General features: G+C 55.0%; 8 protein-coding genes across 8 annotated transcripts in view; 4 read left to right on the forward strand and 4 right to left on the reverse strand.

Moving 5' to 3' along the window:
• Positions 1–163: 163 nt before the first annotated feature.
• Positions 164–1604, reverse strand: VDAG_03083 (uncharacterized protein; the record flags this gene model as incomplete). The annotated part of the gene is made up of 5 exons (XM_009656948.1): positions 164–603; positions 687–754; positions 830–1203; positions 1269–1373; positions 1440–1604. The coding sequence occupies 5 exons, from the start codon at positions 1602–1604 to the stop codon at positions 164–166; spliced, it is 1152 nt and encodes a 383-aa protein (XP_009655243.1).
• A 1409-nt stretch (positions 1605–3013) lies between these two features.
• On the forward strand, positions 3014–4146 carry VDAG_03084 (alpha/beta hydrolase; the record flags this gene model as incomplete). The annotated part of the gene is made up of 1 exon (XM_009656949.1): positions 3014–4146. The coding sequence occupies exon 1, from the start codon at positions 3121–3123 to the stop codon at positions 4144–4146; it is 1026 nt and encodes a 341-aa protein (XP_009655244.1). The 5' UTR covers positions 3014–3120.
• A 309-nt stretch (positions 4147–4455) lies between these two features.
• VDAG_03085 (uncharacterized protein) lies at positions 4456–6927 on the reverse strand (the record flags this gene model as incomplete). Its single annotated transcript, XM_009656950.1, has 4 exons — positions 4456–4593; positions 4861–5316; positions 5412–6838; positions 6909–6927. 4 exons carry the CDS (start codon positions 6925–6927, stop codon positions 4456–4458), a joined length of 2040 nt encoding a protein of 679 aa, XP_009655245.1.
• Positions 6928–7751: 824 nt separating this feature from the next.
• On the forward strand, positions 7752–8729 carry VDAG_03086 (uncharacterized protein; the record flags this gene model as incomplete). Its single annotated transcript, XM_009656951.1, has 3 exons — positions 7752–7787; positions 7915–8271; positions 8559–8729. The coding sequence occupies 3 exons, from the start codon at positions 7752–7754 to the stop codon at positions 8727–8729; spliced, it is 564 nt and encodes a 187-aa protein (XP_009655246.1).
• Positions 8730–9096: 367 nt separating this feature from the next.
• Positions 9097–10782, reverse strand: VDAG_03087 (uncharacterized protein; the record flags this gene model as incomplete). The annotated part of the gene is made up of 1 exon (XM_009656952.1): positions 9097–10782. The coding sequence occupies one exon, from the start codon at positions 10780–10782 to the stop codon at positions 9097–9099; it is 1686 nt and encodes a 561-aa protein (XP_009655247.1).
• A 787-nt stretch (positions 10783–11569) lies between these two features.
• VDAG_03088 (uncharacterized protein) lies at positions 11570–12160 on the reverse strand (the record flags this gene model as incomplete). Its single annotated transcript, XM_009656953.1, has 2 exons — positions 11570–11651; positions 11706–12160. The coding sequence occupies 2 exons, from the start codon at positions 12158–12160 to the stop codon at positions 11570–11572; spliced, it is 537 nt and encodes a 178-aa protein (XP_009655248.1).
• A 1005-nt stretch (positions 12161–13165) lies between these two features.
• Positions 13166–15460, forward strand: VDAG_03089 (phospholipase; the record flags this gene model as incomplete). The annotated part of the gene is made up of 7 exons (XM_009656954.1): positions 13166–13318; positions 13443–13607; positions 13795–13891; positions 13960–14151; positions 14214–14334; positions 14397–14693; positions 15019–15460. The coding sequence occupies 7 exons, from the start codon at positions 13166–13168 to the stop codon at positions 15458–15460; spliced, it is 1467 nt and encodes a 488-aa protein (XP_009655249.1).
• Positions 15461–20096: 4636 nt separating this feature from the next.
• Positions 20097–21269, forward strand: part of VDAG_03090 (uncharacterized protein) — a gene marked incomplete at both ends in the record, with an annotated part of 3714 nt that continues 2541 nt past the window's right edge. Inside the window, one exon of the mRNA XM_009656955.1 lies at positions 20097–21110. Coding sequence (XP_009655250.1) covers positions 20097–21110 — 1014 coding nt within the window. The remainder of the gene's footprint in view (positions 21111–21269) is intronic.

Raw genomic sequence — 21269 nt, forward strand, 5'->3', positions numbered from 1 at the left:
GTGGCAATCCTATTAAGCCCATCATGTTCAACCAAACACTCAGTTCGAGAACGACTTTCATTATGAAGCAAAAGTCATGAAGTTTCCCAGGTTCCTCAGATATAGTTTCCCTCACATAGCGCATCGTCATAAATCTCTATCCAAACCGTGCTCTTTCCCCATCCTACCGCGACGGCTCCCTCTCATAGGAGATCTCATACCGCGTCGTCTTCCGAATGGCCCCGGCATCACCGTCGCCGTCGCCCTCGTCCTCGGACCCCTGCCGCTTGACCGACGTCAGGATGTACTCCTCGCTCATATCGTCGCTGTGGTGGACGATGCTGCGGTTGGCGCCGCCCGTCTTGGCCGGCCCGCCGTACGGCTGCCAGGCGCTGTGGCTGCTGCTGTGCTGGCTGCTGCTCATGTTGTTGCTGGTGTTGTTGCTGCGGGCCGCGTTGTGGCTGTTGTTGCTGCCGCCGTACTTGTAGCTCGAGCGCTGGCGCGAGGTGCTGCCAAAGGTCGAAGGGAAGAGAAAGGCCAGCGGCAGGCGGCACATGGGCAGGCAGGCGCAGATGATGGCCACGTTCTGCTCAATCATTGTCCAGAGCGTCGAGGCAATGTCGTCTGCGCGTCGCGGGTGCGGGTGAGCGATGGTGGACGTGTGACCCGGCCTGGGGAGGCGGAGGGTAGTGGCGTGGGCGACTTACAGGTCATGTCGGGGGTCTTTGTGGAGAACTTGAGCGTCGTCGAACGCATGATGGATGTGACGGTGACGCTGAGAGCATCTCGTTAGCAGAGAGAGAGAGAGAGAGAGAGAGAGAGAGAGATGGCCGGTGGACGCTGCACGTACAAGCCTCCAAGCGCAAAGACGAGCATCAGCGCCCTCTTCTGGTTGACGGGAAGCTTGCTCGCCCAGATCGGCTGCATGGGCAGCAGCAGGATCAAGATATCGGTGGCGATGGAAAAGCCGGCGTTGGCGTACCAGTTCTTGGTCAGGTCGATGCACGTCGGCTTGGACGACTTGTCCCAGGCGCCGCTGATGGGGCTGCACTGGAAGATGGACGAGGCCGTCGTGGCGACCATGTAGGCGAGGATGATGCTGACGAGGACGTAGCAGCAGATGCGGAACCAGCGCTGGACAAAGATGCGCAGGTAGAGGGCGAGGATCGACGCCTTGGTCAGGTTGATGGTGAGCTTGTAGAAGATTTGCGCCACGTAGAACAGCTGTTGATTTCTCATGTTAACCACGCCCGTTTCGGTGTCATGTCTGTGACCCGTGGTCGGCATACCTTGAGCGCCATTAACCGGTCTTGGGTTTCCAGCTCATAGACGTGTCGCCCAAAACCGTACGATACGGAGAACATCATGAGGATCTGGACAACCAGCACACACACCTGAGCACACGTGTCCGTCAGTGACGAGGCTTCGCAAAACCAGGTCATCAGGGCAGCTGAACTCACAAAAGACACCATGATTGTCCAGTCATCGGCGCCGATGGTGGATCTCGTCGCTATGCGGCTCCATAGTCGAATGATGATGAAGATGGGGGTCAGAGCGAAGAAGACAATGCAGGGAATGACAACCTGATTGGCATTGCTCTCCCCGGAGCCGTTGGCGGTGGCCATGGCGGGAATCGGCCTGTGATGGCGGTCCGTTGGTGCAGCAAAGACGACTACCGGGCTCAGACTACCGGGCGCAGGTATGTGACAGAAGCGACATTTTCTTTTTCGCTCAGAGGGGAACGAGATGCCTCAACAGGGGAGATTGAGTATATGTATCCCATGGCGGCCACGGCATAGTATGGTGTGCCATGGCGGCCATGGCATGGCACGTCATGACGGGCACCCAATGGCGCACCCTCGAGAAAAAGGTCATATAATTGTGCGCCACAAACCCTCCAGAAACAGTTCTGTTCCGTCCATCACAAAGGCATTGAGTGCAGACAATCGCTGACACGCCGCCCCTTGCGGTCTGCAATGCAAGGTACAGGAGACATGGGGTTGTACCGTGGGAGGGAAGCATGCGGGATGCACACCACCATCACATGTCTTTTTCGGATTGGATTAAACCTCGTTGTCACTGGAAACGACAGGATGCTCGGTGCTTGGCGGGAGAAAAGGGGGGGGGGAGAGGATGTGGTAAAAGCGGCCGAGTTGCAGCCATCTCGCTGCATGTCCGTTGTATGTCTCGCAGGCTTTGCCTCTTTCTCTCTCGCAGTCCAAGACTGTGCAGGTCTGCGTCCAAGACTTTGCCGGTCTGCGTCCAAGACTTTGCAGGCCCCAACAAGTCAGGGATCGCCAGCATAAAAATGCTTGCGTCTTTCCTTTCATGGCCTCCGCCGGAATCCTTCGTTGCTGCAATGGAGCTCCCCCTCCAGAGACCAACAACACACCAATCCACACCAACGCGGCCCCTCCCGCGCTGGTCTCGTCTTCCCTGGCGTGTCCGGACCCCGAACTCGTTCTTCCCGGCTACCCGCGGTTCCCTCCCTTGCCTCCCAAGCCTCCCCAAGCTCCCCAAGCTCCCCAAGCAAACCTACCCATACCCCATGTCGCTGAGGCCTGGCTCCTTTCGACTAGGCCCCAGAGATCACTAGGCCCCAGAGATCCCTGCGCCGGCTGCACCGGGACCAACGGCTGCGCTAGCGAGGTTGCCGCCAAGGCCTCTTCGGGTGCCTTTCTGCGCCTTGTCGCCAGAAAGGTTCCAACCAAACTCGTACCTTAATTTCTTGTGCCACCGGTGGCTTGCAGAATGTTGGCTACAGGCTGATGTAGCCCACCACCCAAAGCGACGGGGGGCTTGTCGGTGGCGGCGTTGCGACCAACAGGCAGACCGTCGTGCCGAGCCCCTCGTGTGTAAATCACTCGCATCCCGAAGCAGAAGGTCAAGCCCGTTCGCCATGCTGCAGAACAGGGATCGTGTCGTGTTCTTGTGCGACCGAACCACACTTATCATTCCCCCCGGGGTATGCTTCGAACCGTGATCTGCAGCCCCCGTCCCCCCTCCATCTCGACATCATTCAACTGGTCCTGTCACCCTCCCACGGCGCCTCCTCCTAGACGCCATCCCGTCGTGCCATCGTCCTCGTTGTAGTCGCCACTGTCGCAGGCAAAGAGTGCGCCTCTGTACCCACACCTCACGATGCGCTTCTCACTGCTCTCCGCCCTCACGACGGGCCTCATGGCCGCCGGCCTGAGCGACGCGCAGGCCAAAGGCACCATCTCCAAGGGCCCGTTCCCGCAGGACCTCAACGGCCTCAACTGGAAATACCCCTTCCCCGTCGAGGTCTTCTCGTTTGTCAGCCAGGCCGAGAAGGTCGAGATGGCCTTCATGGACGTCAAGCCCAAGTGCAGGCCCAACGGCAAGACGGCCGTCCTCTTCCACGGCAAGAACTTTTGCGGCGCGACCTGGGAGACCACGATCCGCGCCCTCGCCGGCAAGGGATACCGCGTCATCGCGCCCGACCAGATTGGCTTCTGCAAGAGCAGCAAGCCCGCCGGCTACCAGTTCAGCGCCAAGCAGCTCGTCTTCAACACGCGCGGCCTGCTCGACGCCGCCGGCGTCGGCAACGTCACCGTCATCGGCCACTCGTTCGGCGGCATGCTGACGACGACCTTTGGCCTGCAGTACCCGGCCACCGTCGACGAGCTCGTCATCGTCAACGGCATCGGCCTCGAGGACTACGTCCAGAAGGGCGTCCCCTACATCCCCATCGACCAGTCGCTCACCTCCGAGGCCGCCTCGACCTACGAGTCCATCCGCGGCTACGAGCAGCGCGTCTACTACCTCGGCGAGTGGAAGGAGGCCTACGACGTCTGGGTCCGCATGCTCGTCAACGTCTACAACGGCTCCCTGCGCGACGCCTTTGTGCGCTGCCAGGCCAAGATTGTCGACCTCGTCCTGACCCAGCCCGTGGCCCACTACTTCAAGGACATCAAGGCCCGCACCCTGCTCCTCATAGGCGAGAAGGACACCACCGCCATCGGCGGCCAGTGGTCGCCGCCCGACGTCGCCGCCAAGCTCGGCCGCTTCGACCTCCTCGGCCCCCAGATCGCCGCCGAGCTCCCCAACGGACACCTCATCACGTTCCCCGACGAGGGCCACTCGCCCCAGATTTCGGCGCCCGAGGAGTTCCACAAGGCTCTGCTGGCTTGGCTGTCGGGCTAGAGCTGCTTGTTCGCAAAAGAGGCGCCAGAGTCGGCGAGGGTGGCCTGTACATACGCACCATACGTACCTTATTCTGTCCATATATGGCCCGCTCAAACGTGGCGGGATATTTAATCCTTGTAACCATTTGCCGCCCGCTGATGTCCACCTGCTCCTTTGTGCGGACCATGGTCGTATGATTCTGAGATGAACTCAAAACTTGTTAAAAAGGACCGCCCATATATGGTGGCTCAGGCAGAGATATCGACAATTACTGGCTGATTAGCTGTATGATCTTATTCTTGACATACTCACTTGCACTACACTGACTCATCCCTGTGTCTCGTGCAGCACGGTAGAGTCCTCTACGACGGCTAGCTCCTCTCCACAATCCTCGTCGTTTCCTTCATCAGATGCCACAGATTGAGCTGAAATCAGGCCGAGATCGAAGATTCTTCCCGTCTCTGTCTGTAAATAGCAAGACGAGCGCGTCAGCAATCAATTCCTACGCTGGCACTTTGACTCAATATTGTATGAGAGCTTACCGTGGCCCAGAAGCCGACGATTCTCTCCTTTGCCGGACAGTGCACCGACTTAGCCACCGATGCGCGAGGTGAAATATCGTCTCGAAACCCAGCTGGGAAGTCAGCTGCGCGGCCAAAGCTTGTACGTATCTGTTCATCGCCAGAGTTAGCCTCGAGCTTTTGTGATCCAGATGTGCAGGATCACACGCACCGTGAAACCCAAGAGCTGGCCAAATTCATACACCGAGTCCAGCGCCGTGATGCGCTCGCCACCAGGACCGTCCATCACCAGGCTTTCTTCTTGAGGCGCTTTCTCGCTCCTGAGGCCCAATCGAACAGGCGTCTGATGAGCGGCGGGGTCGAAGCTTATGATGATTTCACGGAAATCAGTGAATTGTCCAGGGCCGTTGTCCTTCATTCGGACGGTGACTTGTGTGGGATTGCGAGCGTGGTCACCATCAGTGCTTCCAAACACCAGAAAACGCGCTACAGCTTCGTCATACAAGCTGCGCCCGTAGATTTTTCCCGACGTGCCCAGCATGGTCAGGTCTGGATTTGGGATGTTCGGGTACCAGATAGCCCGATCTTTAAAGTCCAGTCGCGAGTCTGGATCTGGCAGCGGTCCAGACAAGTCCGCTGATACGGAAAGCGTTACGAGTTTGAAGGCCTGCGATGATTCAGTACGTCATCCGAGGAAGGCATCGAATCCGTCAACACGCCCTTGCCGAATCAAACACCTCTGGGGTTAGAGCCAATACTCACATCGAAACCGCCCTGAATAATGTCGATAACAGCAGCACAGCTGCTAGCTCCAGACTCGAAGACAAGCCTTCTCTTGGGGATATCATCATGATTGCCAATCCACTGGGTCAGTTGACCATTGTTGAGTATAACGGCGAGCCCTCTGATTCCCCTCTGGTCCTGGGCGAGACAGAAGCCTTTGATCCGGAAAGAACTGCCGGAAATTGCTTGGAGAGGCATCTCGTTTTCCGTATTGATGTAACCCAAGGGTTGAGAATGGTTCCTCACGTCCAGGATTCGGAGGCCAGAGATATAGCACCTGCCAAATATGTTGATGGTGGAGACGAAGACCGTAACGATGTCGTGAGGCAGCGAGGAGAGCCGGCGCTCGTGCAAAGCTCTGCACCCTCTCCACATGGACTGGACTCGCTGTCTGAGTAGTCTATGCGCGGTGACGAGCGGTCTCGAAGCAGTGGCTGGAGGTGCATCTGGCTCGAAATACGACTGGACAGCAGTTCCTCGACAGTCTTTTCCTTTCATGTCTTCCAGGACGCGGCGGAGGCTCATTGAGATCTTCCAGATGCGCTTTCTGTTTTCCATGGACGGGGTATTCTCGATTCTCTGCATAGACCTGTATATCGACCTCCACCTCCCTCTGTGCGTTTGAGACGAGAAATGCTGGCGTGCTTCGAAGACGTGGTCAAACTCCCGACCGTGAAGAAAGCGAGATTTCCAAAATGCATCCGGCAAACTGATGCAGGCGGCAGTGCGAGACGCCTGTCTCAGACTGATGACGTCGGACGATGGTAGGGCGGTGATGATGAGCACGAGTATCTCTGCAGGCAACTTGGCAAACGTGTCCATATGCCGAGTCGCCGTCTTGTTGCTTCGGACGACTGACTCGATAGATGCCGTCGGGATATCAGCCAACACTGCAGTCGATGCATCTGATCCATTGGAGATTTCAGACCCAAAGACCTGCGGCATGCGTGGGATAGCAAGGGGATCTCTTCTATTGATCAGTGGTTCGCCTGGGTGCTCTGCGTCCGTGGAAGGCAGGAGCTCAGTCTCGTCATCTTGCAGGTCTGAGCCGTGATAGTCATGCCTCCAGTCGAGCAGCCCTTGGCTCACGGGAAGACTCCTACAAAGATGAAAGAGGGTCTGGACCCAGGATAAATCGGCCTGAGCACAGGCGTGCGACAGAATCTCCCAGCATGCAGCGTGGAAAGGAAAGCCCCAACAGGGCGGTGGCGGGCCTGGCATGTTGTGCGATTCAAACGCTGTCAGCATGAGACTTATCCTGAAAGAGCCGTCATCGGGATCAACGCCGTCGGGCTTGGTGGGTATCCCTGCTGCAGACGAAGCGGTGATCTTGTCGGTGAGCTGCTCCCGGCGACCTGGGCCCGAAACATAAGCGGCCGTCTTGGCCCGATCATTCAATGCATACACTGGAGGAATAAACTGTCAGGCGATGTCCCGTTGATGAGTAAAGCATTACTCAAAGCTCAGCATACTCACGCGCGACAAATCGAGCCATCCACGATGGCTGCCCCCCTGAGTCGATGACTGCGCCACCACAAAGAGAACAACAAGCTGAGGTGATTGGCATGACTCGTCTCCAGGGAATGGTTGGAGATCTGTGCGACTAGACGTCGAACGAAAGCTGGCGCGGGCCGTTGGGACCAAGTCCAGCGCGAAGGACAGACAAGAGCCGTTGGCTGGTGCTGTTCAGATGTTGTTGGACAACGTCAAGGCCCGAGAGCGACGGATGCAAAAAATATGAGTGAGGTAGGTACTAACTAAGGTACCTATGTACCTAGGGAGCGAGCAAGAGGCATGAGGTTGGCGACCTGCATAGTTGCTTAGGTACGTAAGGTAGGCGCACATAGGGCTCTTGGGCGGGGACGGTTTTGCTTGCCGCTGGCCACGCGGCGGCCTAGGCCGGCGTGTACAACAGACCAGGGATAAGGGTCGTCAGCGACGTTGCGGGCGAATGACAGGTAAGCCGCTGGGCTTCTGGCGTCTGATACAATAACCAAGGCTTCTTGTAGGTCGGCCTAGGCCGCCAGTTTGTTCCCATATGCCGCCGACGCACCAACCGCAGTCCTTTCCTTGGGCCAGATGGCAAGCAGCGTAAGGTACCTAATCCAGCGCACCGGACTGGGGTCGAAATCTAAACGAGGCGGTTGGAAATCGGGTTCAGACTGTGACCCGCCTTGGGTCACGGCAGGAGGGTCTATACATAAGAAAGCTCTCAGGCCGTTGAAGAAACGGCTGACTCTCCTTCCAGACTTACTCTCTGACCTGCCTGCTTCGGGAAAACCCAACTATCACACGGCATTCTCATCTTTCCATCCAGTCATGGCTCTGCCTTCTCAAGAGGAGAAGAAAGGAACTGTAAGTGCTTTCCATATTGCTTGCACCGATTTTCCAGAGTAACTTTGCCGCAAATCTCTGCTTTCACATTGCGTCTGGCACATGCATGTGCCCTTCCATAGCACGGACTAATACCAGCTCACCACAGTACCTGGAATACTCGACATTGGAGTGGGCGATCGAAAATCGCCTGACCAACGGGCAGCCTGAAGGAGAGACAAGCCGAGTCTGGAACGCGATTCTCAGTAAGATTTTCCGGATAGAGGATGGCTACATGACCGGGCCCGAGATGCTTCACGAAGGTGGTCGGGCAGATCTTTTCACAGCGCATATTGTATTCAACCCAATGCACGAGGAGAAGAAGTTCCTCGTTGTTGAATGCAAGGCCCCCGGCCGGGAAACAGACGATGATCTTTGGGCAGAGGCCGCTGATCAGCTTGCAAGGCACCTCAAGAGCTTCAAGCCCCGCAACAGGCTGTACGGAGCTATCGCCAACGGGAAAGCGGTTCGTTTCTATGAGTTGAATGATGGCAACCTGGTGGATTTTCAGAATGATGGTCAAATACTGTGGCTGGACCGCCAATGCCAGTCTGTTATGAGGAAGCTTTTGTTCTTTCGAGACAACCATCTCTTTTAATCAATGAGATAGTCCAAGTAGAAAGTCCCTTTCTTCAATCGCCAACGAAAACATGGCCAGATGCCAGTATACAGCATCAACTTATCAGAAACCCATTATTAAAATTGCAGCGACCACTTTTCGCTGCAATGCCACGGCTTAAAATTGAAGTATAGCTACATACCCGGATTCAGAAATCCGATCAGTCTCACTTGAAGAACCCAAGTTTAACATGTCACGATCTCAAGCCTCGAGTGGGTTTGAGTCCCGTTTCCCCCAGGCGAGGAAAGCTAAAGGCCCTTGGTGACATCCTCCAACACGACATCTACCTGAGGCCCCCGACATGAAAAGATTCGTGGTATCAATGACACCACCGACACGCCAGATAGATCAAACGCCCTGCAGGGAATTGGGCTTGCGAACGATGTCATCCTACAGGCTCTTGACGGCGTAGCTGTGGTACAAGGAGCGGTGGTCATTGGAAGTCTTGAAATCGATATCATCTGCCTCATCGCGAGGACAGGTGGAAGATGGGTCATCATCACATAGTGGCGCGTAATGTCAACAGAAGCTCTTGAATCTCGTCAAGTCCGGCATATCGCTAACAATAATACTATTCTTGTATGTTTTGGTACGAGAAGACACGGGAATGTCTCTTTCCGTGCGTTCTAGTCATGGCATCCGGCCCTCATGATAGCCAAACAGCGCCCGGCATCAAAGCCGTAATGTACCCGCCGTCCGCCCAGCAACCTCATATCCGGTAGACAGCCGCTCCAATTCCTCATCATGCTGGGATTCTTTCAAAAGTGAGGTTCCGTTGGCCTGGTGCATGTAAAGATGTTGTCCGATCCAGGACGTGAGCTGTGGTGGCCCAATAACGATCCGCGTCAGTCCGACAAGGATGGCAAGGCATCCAAGCGCGATGAATGCCTTCGCGGCAACGTAGTGGCAGCCGACACTTCCATTTTTGCGCCAGATATTCATGTAAGCCCCTTCTCTGTTTTGGCTGAATCCGGGCTCAGGGCCGAATGGAGTCTCTCCAAGAGGAACATGTCCGACATGATAGTTCTGTCCCACTGCCTCCGATGCGATATATGTCAAAGCCAATCTCAAGAAGGTGCTCGCGGCATCTGCACTGGTGGTATCGGATAGCTGCAATAGAGCGTCGATCCAAGGTCCGTGGTGCTCGGAGAACGATAGTTGTTGCTCCCTAACTTGTGGAGCCTCGTCGTCAACGGAGAGCAGACTCGTGAGAAGATCCTCAGCTGTTGTCGAGTATGAATTCACAAAATCGAGAACGTTCTTCATAGTCGCGCAGTCTCCTCTCTGAATGGTTCGTTGAGCATTGCGCACGGCATACCTGACCTCATAAGTAAGATGTCTTGCTGCAGGTATTGACTCGGTTGAGGATGAGGTTGGGTTGTCCCACAGCTCCGCTGGTGCCCACCGCATCTCAATGACTTGAGATGATCCAATGCGGTAGTCAACAACTGCTTGTGACCTGTTCGCATTATCCCACTGATCTCCCGATCCGGCCGGCCAGTCCGAATTGGCGGTACGCATGCGTCGCCAGCCGTCGGGTGCCTCGCGTGGCATGGCAGGGGGTGGTTCCTGGTCCTGGTGTGTACTCTGATTCGCAATAAGGACGAACTCGCGCTCGTACAGGTTCCCCTGATCTTCCAATTGTATGTTCCAGTTGCAATTCGATGTCGCCATCATGACAACGATACTGGGCGGATCCCGACGATGCTCAGGGTCATCATTCCGGAAACCGTGCAGGAAAGACCTCGATGCCTCGCTATTGTGTGTATCTGCAAGCCAAGGAGCGACTGTGCCGTTTGTAGTAATTTGCAGCGGTGGAGGTTGCAAGATCACTTGCTCTTGTGGCAAAAACTTGCTGAACGATGAATCGGGTACCTCGCGAATTGCGAACTTGTACCCCACGGACGCCGCTGTTCCAGATATGATGACGATGTTGCGGAATGTGATGAGCCAAGGGAAGCCTCTGAAGCCGTAGGAAACTGGAGCCCGGGGTAAAGAGTTCAGGTATCGACCGTAGTTGAGGCCTGCGGCGCTTTGAGCCATCCGTGTGCACATCCAATCGAAAAAGTGGTTATAGGCTTCATGAAACCCGTACGCTAGCAGTCCGAAGCCGACACCGAGGATCGCTAACCATACCTGGACGCCCAAATGAGCGCCAGGCCTCAAGATTTTGAATGCATCATGGTGTGCACCTTCGTCAGTCGTGCGCCGTCCGACGTCAATGAGGACAGAGCCTCCAACGAACAGTGAGGCCAGCGACAGAATCCCTAACCGCTGGAGGTGAACAAAAGTCTTTCGGCCCCAATGCTTAGTGGTTGCTGACATGAGTGCCTTGATTTCCGCATTCTCGCTGGCCATTGTGCCTTCATCGAGGAGGCAGGGAGGCTCGGTGGTGGTTGTGTGGACGAGACGGAGTGGGATCCGTGGTCCAGGGGCCAAACACCTTTTCTTGTCATCAAGTAAGCAGGAAGTGACCTGGTGCTTGACACTCACTGTACAATGCAGTGAGGATTATCGATTGCGGCCTAGGTGTCTTGGAGGATTCACATCCCTGTTGCATCTGAGACGGAAATAGAACCCGGAGCATCTGAACTGGTGGCAAAAAAGCAGCGAGTGGCTGAGCGATGATCGAGACGGCTGAATGACGTAGCAGATGAGCACCTAGACAAGAGTCAGAGAAGCACCAGAAGATCCTTGGACTTGAGGAGTCAATGCACAGGAAAACAACATCACTTTGAAAGCTGCATGGGGATTCTACCAAATGTCGTGTCGCATGTTACTCGCTGAAGGCATTATAATGAAAGATGCCGCACTATCTCCAACTCTTTTCACATCTCCAAACCGACGAGACTGTGGACATACGAATGCACATTCTTTCCTCCTGCCTGGCACGGGCTTCTTTTGCACTGTGGTTGCTCGAGATGCAGATAAGAGGGCGGTTGAACTAGAACTTCTTCACTAAGAATGAAATGAGACTTGTCTTAATGTGCATTGTATGGCGCAATCCCAGTCTGGGCTTGACAGGTGCTGATGCGGCAAATTTCACAGGTAATCGATAGTAACTACTTCCCGGTTCAACTACCGTGATGATGCTTTCAGCCTCTTTCTCGGCTGCATAATCCTTGCGAGCGATGGATGATACAATTTACACAGGTGGCACATCGTGTCGGCCTACACCATGAGGCTCGGGAAGCGTCTTCGGGCTGCCAGCTTGGTTGCTGACGGCTCTGGGAGAAAAGGTATCAGCAAGCATCACCAATGGGTTGCAGTAGATATCATACCGGATAGCTTGGCCTGCGGTGGCCGTCACAGCGGTTTTGGTCGCGGAGCCGGCAACAGCCTCCAGAGCCGACAAGCCAAGCTCTTTTCCGAGCATAGTTCCGGCGCCCTTGACAGCATGTCCCACACCGCCTCCGCCTACCATGCCAAAAGCTCCGCCCATGAGCGCATCGGTCACGAGCTTGTTGGCACTGAGATCAAGACCTTTGCCGTTGATTTGATTCTCGATCTGACCGCCAACAGTAGATCCGGCCATTCCACCAGCGACGGCGCCAACGGGCCCTCCAACGATGAAGCCACCAACAGCACCGGCAGTTGAGACAAGATTTCCGGTGCTGGCCGCCAGTGACTTTTGGGCGCCTTCTTTGTCACCGGCAAGGTATTGAATGCCCGCCGTCGCGTGGCCGACCACGGGGATCGCCCCGACGACGTTGAGGACACCGCTCCAGAAACCCATGGTGCGGTGTGTGAAGAAATTGGGGAAAACAGAGAGCGGGCCTGGTTGTGGATGAGCAACGAGGCAGAGGTAGTGTGATAGAAGCTCGACAAGGCGAACAAGAGGTGGGCAAAGATGATAGCTCAAGCAGAGTTGGAAGCTCAGAAAAAAATGTGATGTGGAAGATGAGTTCCATGCCTCAACAACTATATACATCTACCGACCGTTTTGTGCTTGTTTATCTGGTCACTGTTCTGTCCATCCGAGTCAGTATCCGAATTGACTATGCGCTGAGAACTAGCGCTGTCAACCACATGCGCGCGGCCCGTCCCTCGCGTCAAGATAATGCTCCGCGGGGGCGCCTGGATCGGTCCAGACCTGCTCCCAGCTGAACTTGTGGAATGGATAGATTGAACGCGCCGCACGCTCAGTGCGGTGAGGATGAATCGCTATAGGAAGCTGAAGCGAGACGCAAGGGGCTTTCGCAAACGCAAGCCACAGCAAGTACATCTGATGCGCTGAAAACCCACTACCGCTGCCAAAACAGGCATTTGCTGCGACCCCGGCCTTGAGCGCCATGCCCCAGGCTTGTCTTCAAGCTCAGCCCGCCACCGGCTTAGGCAATATTGAAATAGGAAATCGTTAGTACAATTACTAGTTCGCCACGATGTACTGTCCGTTGATATATCATTTTCGGAATGTGACCTCAGCTCGCCGTGGTTGAGTTCTCCAATTGACGGTGCGTATCGCAACCTATCAACGTCTGGAGGCCAATTATTCGTTCGAATGAAGGTGGACGGTCAGAAGTAACATATTCCGAAATACTCAGGAATACATACCCCTCGTATGCAGGCTTTTGCGTCTCTGGCGTGCATCTCTTCATATGAACCAATTGCTTTGTGTCTGGACTGTCGCTCAGATGCCCCAAACGAAATGGGTATATAAGCCGTGGACAAGTCCTCATCTGACCCTCGTTCCAAGCATCGTCGTTTTCGTCTATATGTATACATCGACCTTCTCTTCACCATGCAGATTCCTGACGCTCTTGAGGCCCTGTCGGAGTATCCGTCTTCTCCGGGCGATGCCCCGGATGGCAAGTACGCCGTACGCAGCGGCAAGAAGAAGCATGTGGACTCATCCGGCCCCGACATCGAATACACCAGCTGGTTCAGGACTCCCGTCAGTTTCCCTTTTTCAAATCACAAATTCGTTGTAAATCGTTAACCGCGACGTTGCGTCGAACATACAGTCCTTAGATACCAAGACCATTCAGCGCTTGCACAGCATTCAACTCTTCACAGAGTCTCGCGATCAAGGCTTCTGTGATGACAAGGCCGCCGGAATCTGGACATGGTTCGAGATCGCCATCATGGAGAATGCAGACGCCGTCACGCCCCGAGTGAAAGATGATATTCAGCTCTCGTGGTCCAGCCACAAGAACGTTCTCAGCTGTGAAGATTTCACTTGGGTGAGTTCTCAAGTCAACTGTGAAAACCCCAGAAGAGGGCCTTGAGGTAAATGCATGAAATAAGGACTGACACCGGGGTAGCTCCAAGGAAGCGTATTCTCTGAGGACCACGACTTGTTTCGTCTCGTCGAGGTATGTACTCTATTGTTCAAGCCCAACTGTGGTGGGGCGCTGAAACAAATTGCAGAAAAACAACGTGATTGCCGTGAGGCTTTGCTCTCGTTTCCAAGGCTGGAAATTGACCGCAAAGCGTGGGTACCTGGTCGTCGAACTGGGCGCCCCGAGTAAGTCTACCCACGCCAGCATGAGAATTTTACTGCGTCAATGACCATGTTAACATGTGAGCCTCAAGTTGAACGCGAGTCTCTTAACTTCGGCTCCATTGCAGCTAAGGTCCTTGGCACGCAAGAGGCTCTCAATGATATCAACAAAGTCATGTTCCCTACTCTTGAGCAGCTTCCGTCCGTACCAGACAGCCTCTTCAAAGCTGATATGCTCAGCACGGCCAGTGCAAACGACCGACCTTTGCGTGTGCTGTCCCTAGGTAGGTCGCACAGTCCACCGAACCTGATAAAGATTGACGAAGACTATTCTGACCATGAGTAGATGGTGGTGGCGTGCGCGGCTTGGCGTCCTTGATGATCTTGAAGAAAGTCATGGACCAGTCATGCCCAGGCAAAAAGCCTTGCGAGGTGTTCGACATGATCGGCGGCACCAGCACTGGAGGGTAAGTTAACCTGAATCGCTTATTGGCACGTTGATATAGCCCGCTGAACATGCGCCAACTAGCTTCATCGCAATCATGCTGGGTCGGCTCGAGATGAGTGTCGATGATTGCATCGCAAGCTATGTCAAGTTCATGGGACAAGTATTTCCGCAAGTCCAGGAAGTCAAGTCATTTGCCGGTCTTGTCGGCCACTTTTGGCCCAGCCTTGGGACTGTTGTCAAAGTTGGGGTGGATGGAGAGAAATGGGACCACAGCGTCCTCGAGAAGGTCATCAAAGATCTCATCAGGGAAAAGCTCAACCAGGACCCTGACTCCGTCCCTCTGCGGGAGGAGAACAATACCAACCCATCTTGCAAGGTGTAAGTATAGCTTTAGCATTGCGGGCGATGTATGCAGAGCTGACCCTTACCAGCTTCGTCACAGCCGTTGCCTCGCACGGCTCGAACAACCACGCACCCGTCTTGCTTCGGTCGTACACGAATCCTCTACAAATGCCTGAGCTGCCAGATATCAAGCTCTGGGAGGCAGCACGCGCTACATCGGCAGCCCCGATGTTCTTCAAGCGTCTGGAAGTCAACGGTCAGACGTTTGTTGACGGAGGCCTACAAGCCAACAACCCCATTGGCTGGTGTGTACTCGCCGATCCATGACTTCGTGGCCACAGAGCTGACTTTACGTTGATAGGCTTTGGAATGAAGTGCTTCAGGTCTTCGGCCCAGTCCGTACTACCGGCTGCTTCCTCAGTATTGGTACCGGGACTCCCCTCAGCCAGACCTTATCGACTGTCAATCATCCCATTGACTTTACAAATGGCCTCGCTAGTATCGCTACCAACAGTGAGATGGCGAACATTTTGTTCCGCTCTCTGATCAACGCTTTCGCCCCTCGCAGCATGGCCAGGAAGTATTGGCGCTTCAATGTCGGCGACGGACTGCCCGACTGGGTCGACGAGGATGGCGTTGGGAGCTGGAGGTTGCTGGCCAAGGTCGAGGAGAGTAATGTAGGCGAGCTTGACGATGTCGCGATGATCGACATAACGAGGTCGAGAGCCGAAGATTACATGAAGGAACCTGGCTTTACGACGCTGCTCAATGAGTGCGCGCCAGCTCTGGGAGGTGGAGCGTAATGGCCACGTAGTAGTGGTGATGTCTGCTCAGTTAACGATGTCTGGAGTGCCAGTGAGCGGAGGTTGACCCAAGGTCACTGCGCCAGTACAACAGGTACACGTATGCCTGGCCTCATATTCCCGTGGCTCATTGTTGAATACTGCCTATTTCAGACGATCAAACTGCGTGTGTGATAGACAGTTGACTTCATGACGAATCTGCAGCTTGTTACGGCATACTAATGCGAACATTTTCTGCTTATAAACCAAAGGCAAAAGTGAGGGTGGATTGACTCTTCTCCAGCTAGGTACCTACCTAAGATGCAGGTTTTTTCACCATGTGGTCGCCCTCCGGACTTGCTCTTGCAGATGACACTGATGACAATACGTGCCTACCTTACCTTAGGTAAGGTACCTTGGGTACTTGAGACCTTGCGTCGTCAACAGGCAGGCGTCACTACGGCTCGGAAGATTTCAACACAGGAGATCTTAAGGAAGGTGCCGCCATGAATGTGACTGCTCTTGCCAGCTTATAGAGTTCTGCGGGGTCATCTTTTCTTGTGATTGTTTTAGGTACCTTAGGTACCTATATTAGGTAGGTACCTAGGTAAGTCAAGCTCGCGATGTGGTTGGAAAATCAATGTGTCACTTCTTGTGGCGAACGCTCAAAAGAACAACTTGCTTTCAGCCGCACTGCAAGCTGAAGGAACTCGGAAGCGAGAAACCTACAACGATGGATCAAGAGCATGTGGTCCAGAACCCAAGTGACAAGTCTCGAACTCTGCCCCAGTGAAACAGATCCTGCCCATGCCATCGATAGCGCGACTGAGAGACATGTGCTCAATGGTTTCGTTGAAAAGTCCACGGGCAGCATAGTTTTATGCAGTGGGAAGACAGAGGTCAAGTGTGCAGCAAGGCGTCATGGATGACCTCTCTTTAGGTAGGTAGGTCGGTATACGACGATGCAGGCTACAAGATCAGATGTCTCACGGCACCATCAAACTACGTACGTTGCTTTCTGACCTCTGGACACGTTTGTGCCCTCGCGATCGGAACGACATGTTTTGGATTGCTGCTGGATCGGTGTTCTCTAGGAAGGCACGTTACTGGACAAACAAGTCTCTTAACTGAAGCCACGTTCAACTCACAACACAGCAGCGTCCGTTTTCCGGGGAGGAAAGGCACCTTCTTCGCTATTCTGGCCAGCCAGAGAAAGCAATGAAAATGCAGAGCATTCGCGTCACCTGGAGGCAGTGAAATACCAGGGACACAGTGGAGACCATCGTGTGCAAGCATAGAGGACAGTCTCCGGGCAGAGGCAAAAATTGAGATAAATCTAGTGAGGTCCCTTGGGACAACCATCAGAGATTAATCTTGATGAGAACCTGCAGATGCATCAGTAATCAAGCCCACCAGAAATGACCAAAACCAAGGAGGAAGTGAGCCTCACAGATACTACACTTGATCTGCACAATTCATGTCAGCATAATTCCCAAAAGGCCAAAGAGAGTGAGAGGCTAGGTACCTAAGCCAAAAGGCAAAGAGAGCTAAGGAGGGAAGAAGAAACGTGAATCAAGTCGACGCCTGGCTGTCGGTATTTGAAGGCCGTTGGAAAGCGGTGTAGGGGAGTGCAATCAGTAAAGCCTGGCAGAATCTGGCCAATGAGAGTGTGACGGGCATCAACCTGGATGGTGCAGTGAATGGTGCAGTGAATGGTGGTGGGGGACGCCAGCTGGCGGGACTGGCAGCAGAACCGTGGCAAGACCAGTGACCAGACTGGCGACAGGACCGATGGCAGGCGAAATCTCATAAGGATCGTCAGGTAGAATGGTTCCTGCCTCCTTCGGTTTCTGCGGTGAGAGAGTCTCCTCCCACCTGCCAAGTCCACTTCTTGTCCGGTTGCCTGTCATGCCTTCAAGACAGCATACAACAGTCTTAGCCTTCAGCTCCGCATCGGTGACACCCAGTGGCTAGGCGGCGCACATTGCTTTTGACTGACAAACAGCATGCTCGTCTCAATTGTCGATGCAATGCGCGAGCACGCTCGGAAGTCTCGGCCAAATAGGCACGTTCGAAGCTACTTGGTTTCGTCGTTGTCATCTCAGTATACTGGCCACACGCAATTCTGGCAGATCAGTGCGATATGACACCATTCGTTCTAGGGACGACCCTGCTATGTCTTGCTTGCCCGCCAGGCTGTCTCAACCCTCGCCACCGTCGACCACCCAGACTAGCCAGACTGACCAGCGAGCAGGCTAGCGAGCAACAAGGCACAGTTTAAGCAAGGTGAACTGCAACGTCTCTCCCTGACAGAATCAGACATTACAATGGCGCCTGCTCTTCCATCCCTTGGGAGAGGCGTGGGGTTGCATTTACAGACGGCACTATAGAACACAAAGGTTATCACGACATCGATCCAGCCATCCTCCGTCGTTCCGACACCCGCTATTGGATCGGTACAGTAGCTAACTCCGGGAACACGACGGCGAGCGGGTTGTAACCCAATTGCGAGCCCGGGCCGATCAGCGGGAAATCCACGCTGCAGGGTCTTTTTTTTTTTTCTCCGTCAAGGCACAAAGGTCAGCTGCCCGCTGACTAGGACAACATCAGCGAGCCGATTGCCACCATGCTGTAACACGACTCGAGAGACACCCGATTGCGGTCGTCGACACGAGCAACACACATGCACAGGACAAAGGAAAGAGGCTCAGGGCCGGTGCGGTACGACAAAGGTACCCGCTGACTTAGCCTGGCAGCCATCGTATTGTGTGCTCTGCCGCCTTGGTGCGTGTCTCGGGTGCCGTGGAACCGTCGTAGCGCCACAGAAGGGAAGTCTCTTCGGATTCAGGACGAAGCCCCAAGCACCGCCCAATATGTGAAGACCGCAGACAAAGCTGGTAAGGGGATTCCTCGTGCGCCAATCACTGGGTTTCGGCCGTCCATCCTAAGAGGCGTGGGAGAGGGGAAAAAAAGGCAGACCGATCTGGGCTCGAGATGCAGCCAAAAATGTCTGACAGGACGGCAGGCTGGCTTTAGCCCCAGGCTGTACGACGCCAGAATAGTCGACGGTGATCTATATTCAGCACTGTCGAGTCGATGCAACAGCTGACGGCGGAGGCGATGGAGGCGCAGGGAGGCAGGCTGGCAGGCTGGCAGGCTGGCAGGCTGGCAGTGGCCCATTCGCTCAGACGTCTCCACGGGTTGGCAGACGACTGGATGATGCCACTTTTCGCCGAGGATCATCATCACCCACCCGCCGCCCATCCATCGTTTCGCTCGTCCGCCACTGAAGGGGGACACCACATCCAGAAATTGCTTGATGGCCATCATGCTTGATGAGGCTGACAGGCTGCCACACCACAATCGACACCTGCGAGCATCGATGTTGCGTCCATCATCCGGAGGGAAGAACCCGCTCCTCTGGTGTTTTTTTCTCCCTCAAAAAGGGCCGTTGCTACAGAAGCCAAACGCAAGAGACCTAAAAAGGACGCACGAAATAGAGAATGGGGGCGTCTTTTCGTATTAACCGCGGGCCTCTCTCCAGAAATCCTGGCACCTAGCGCGCAGTTGGCCCCCCTTGCACCCCTGTCGACCCCCTTTTGGCGGGCTTGAGTTGGGGTCTTGGATCTTGGATCTGCCCCTCTTGCGAGGCAATCCTTCGTTGGGCTCAGCCGTGTACCGGGACGCAGGTCAAAGCTGCCAACGGCACTCAGAAGCATAATGCTGCGCTGGTCTACTCCACCGAGCGGAACGAGCAACGTCATTTTCTTGCGTCTCTCTACCGGACTTTGGGGTTCTTAGCAACACGACGACGCCCACGCCATCTTTTCTTCTCAACACTCACATCCGCGAGGCTCAGCACTAGAACGCAACAGACAAGCACAGATTCAAGACTGCTCTAGTCACTAGCAACACCCCGGCGTCTCCGAAGTTCCGCCTTTTCTTTCCTCTCGTCCCGCATGTTAGGAGCTTCGTCTGGTTCTCTCGTCGCGAATTGACTTCCCGGCCCATAACACGAGCAAGACAGCGAGCGACCAAGCAAGGACGTTTCAACTTGACACTGGCAGGACTAGATTGCCTGGCAAGACCTCCTCTCGGCATCAACGCACGTCCGTTGCTGTTATGCTCACTCCCCCTTGCTTGCCTTCCCTGGTGCTAACTTGAGTCGCTCTCAGCCACGAACCCCAACCGGCCACCCCCCCGGCAAACTCGAGCTCCTCCACTCCCGGGCTTCTTTCCTTGTCCGATCCACCCTCTCCACGCAGGGCATCGCCCGACAGACGGAACAGAAAGCAGAGTCCAGGGGCTCCGCCTGTTGAGGTCTGACATCCTTTTCTTCTTACAGAACGTTAGCCTGCAGGAGAACAGCGTAACGGCTAGAGATTCCCATCCGCCGCAGAAGAACTGCCCACTCTTGTCCCCCCCCAGCCTGCCCAAAGGCCCCTCCCCTCCGACTCGAGTCTCGCCCCGACCTCTCCTCTACGCTCCGAACATACTTCACATAGCACCTCCCGCCTGTTTTCCGACACAGCAGGGTGCTCGCTATCCTCGTCTTGTCTGTAAGCATCGGCTCGTGACGCTGCGCTTCTTCAGGTCCAAGGTCCCATACCAAAGCCTCAAGGACGACCAGCAAAGCTTCGCAGCCAGCTTGCCCAGTATGACGTCGAGTAAGTTCTCGGTTTCTCGTGCCTCTCGTGCCACCAAGTCGACCCTTTATTCTCTCTCTTCTCCTTTCAAATCCTCTTCCAATCTATCCGATGTACTATCCTCGACGCCATCCACGCCCCCTTCGCACAAGCGGTATTCGATCTCGACCTCGTCCGATCACACCAAGGCCAGCAGTGGGCAAGAAAGTGCCGAGAACTCGCCTCCAGATCCACCGAAACGTCGCTCGACGCACGAATCTAATCAGCATCAGCCGCTGCCGCCGCCCAGACTGCCGGAGCAAGAGCAAGGACAACTGCAGCCCAGGGACAGTCCCGATGAGGAGAAGTCGGGGCTGCCTGCTGAAGCTAGTGTCCTGTCCGACTTCCATGTTGGGTCGCGGACTGGAGCTGAGGATATTCGACGACTCCGTCATGATGCTCCAGTAGCAGCAGCATTCTCCGAATCGGATGACGAAGATCGTGTGATCAGGCTTCCCGCAAGTCCCACGAAAACCGACGAAGGCTTCCCGTTCGAACAGCAAACGCTGAAACCCACCAATGGAACCCCTCCTGCCCAGACCAAACCCCAGACGCAACCACAGAAGACACAGTCGTCTTCTGCGAGTATAGAACCACAGGATAAGCCAGTGCTTCGTCCTACGCCTCGGAAATCAAGAACTTGGGCCGGCCGTTTGTCCGTGTTTCTACCGTCACTCATACTCCCTTCTACAGACCATTCACCTACATCCTCGAGCGGTGTTCACCGCAAGCCGGTGCCCGACGTTTCTCCCGTCGACAGCGCTCATTCACAGCACCAGAATCCGGGCTTGCGCTCATCCCAGACCTTCGACCTGGGATTCACCTCGTCCACCTCAGCCGACTTAACATTGCGCCACCCAAGCACCATCCCGCATCCCACAACAGCGCCTCCCCCGGTGCCATCTCAACGCCCCCATGATGCACCAACATCCGCCTCTCTGCCCCAGAGTCAGTCTCTCCCCCTCAGAGAGGCTCCTACGTCGGCGGTCAGAGCTCCTTCGCAAAACCGCCTACACAAGGAAAGAAGGCAATCACCACCAACATTAGCACCGCCCTTGCCTCCTCAAGAGGCCTCTCCTCTGCCCCCAGATGCCGGTCAATTTCCCGGCAAATTGCAGAAAGATGCTCCCGAAAACAGGAGGAGA

The sequence above is a fragment of the Verticillium dahliae genome, genomic scaffold (genome assembly GCF_000150675.1).
Source record: "Verticillium dahliae VdLs.17 supercont1.5 genomic scaffold, whole genome shotgun sequence".
Lineage (NCBI taxonomy): Eukaryota > Fungi > Ascomycota > Sordariomycetes > Glomerellales > Plectosphaerellaceae > Verticillium > Verticillium dahliae.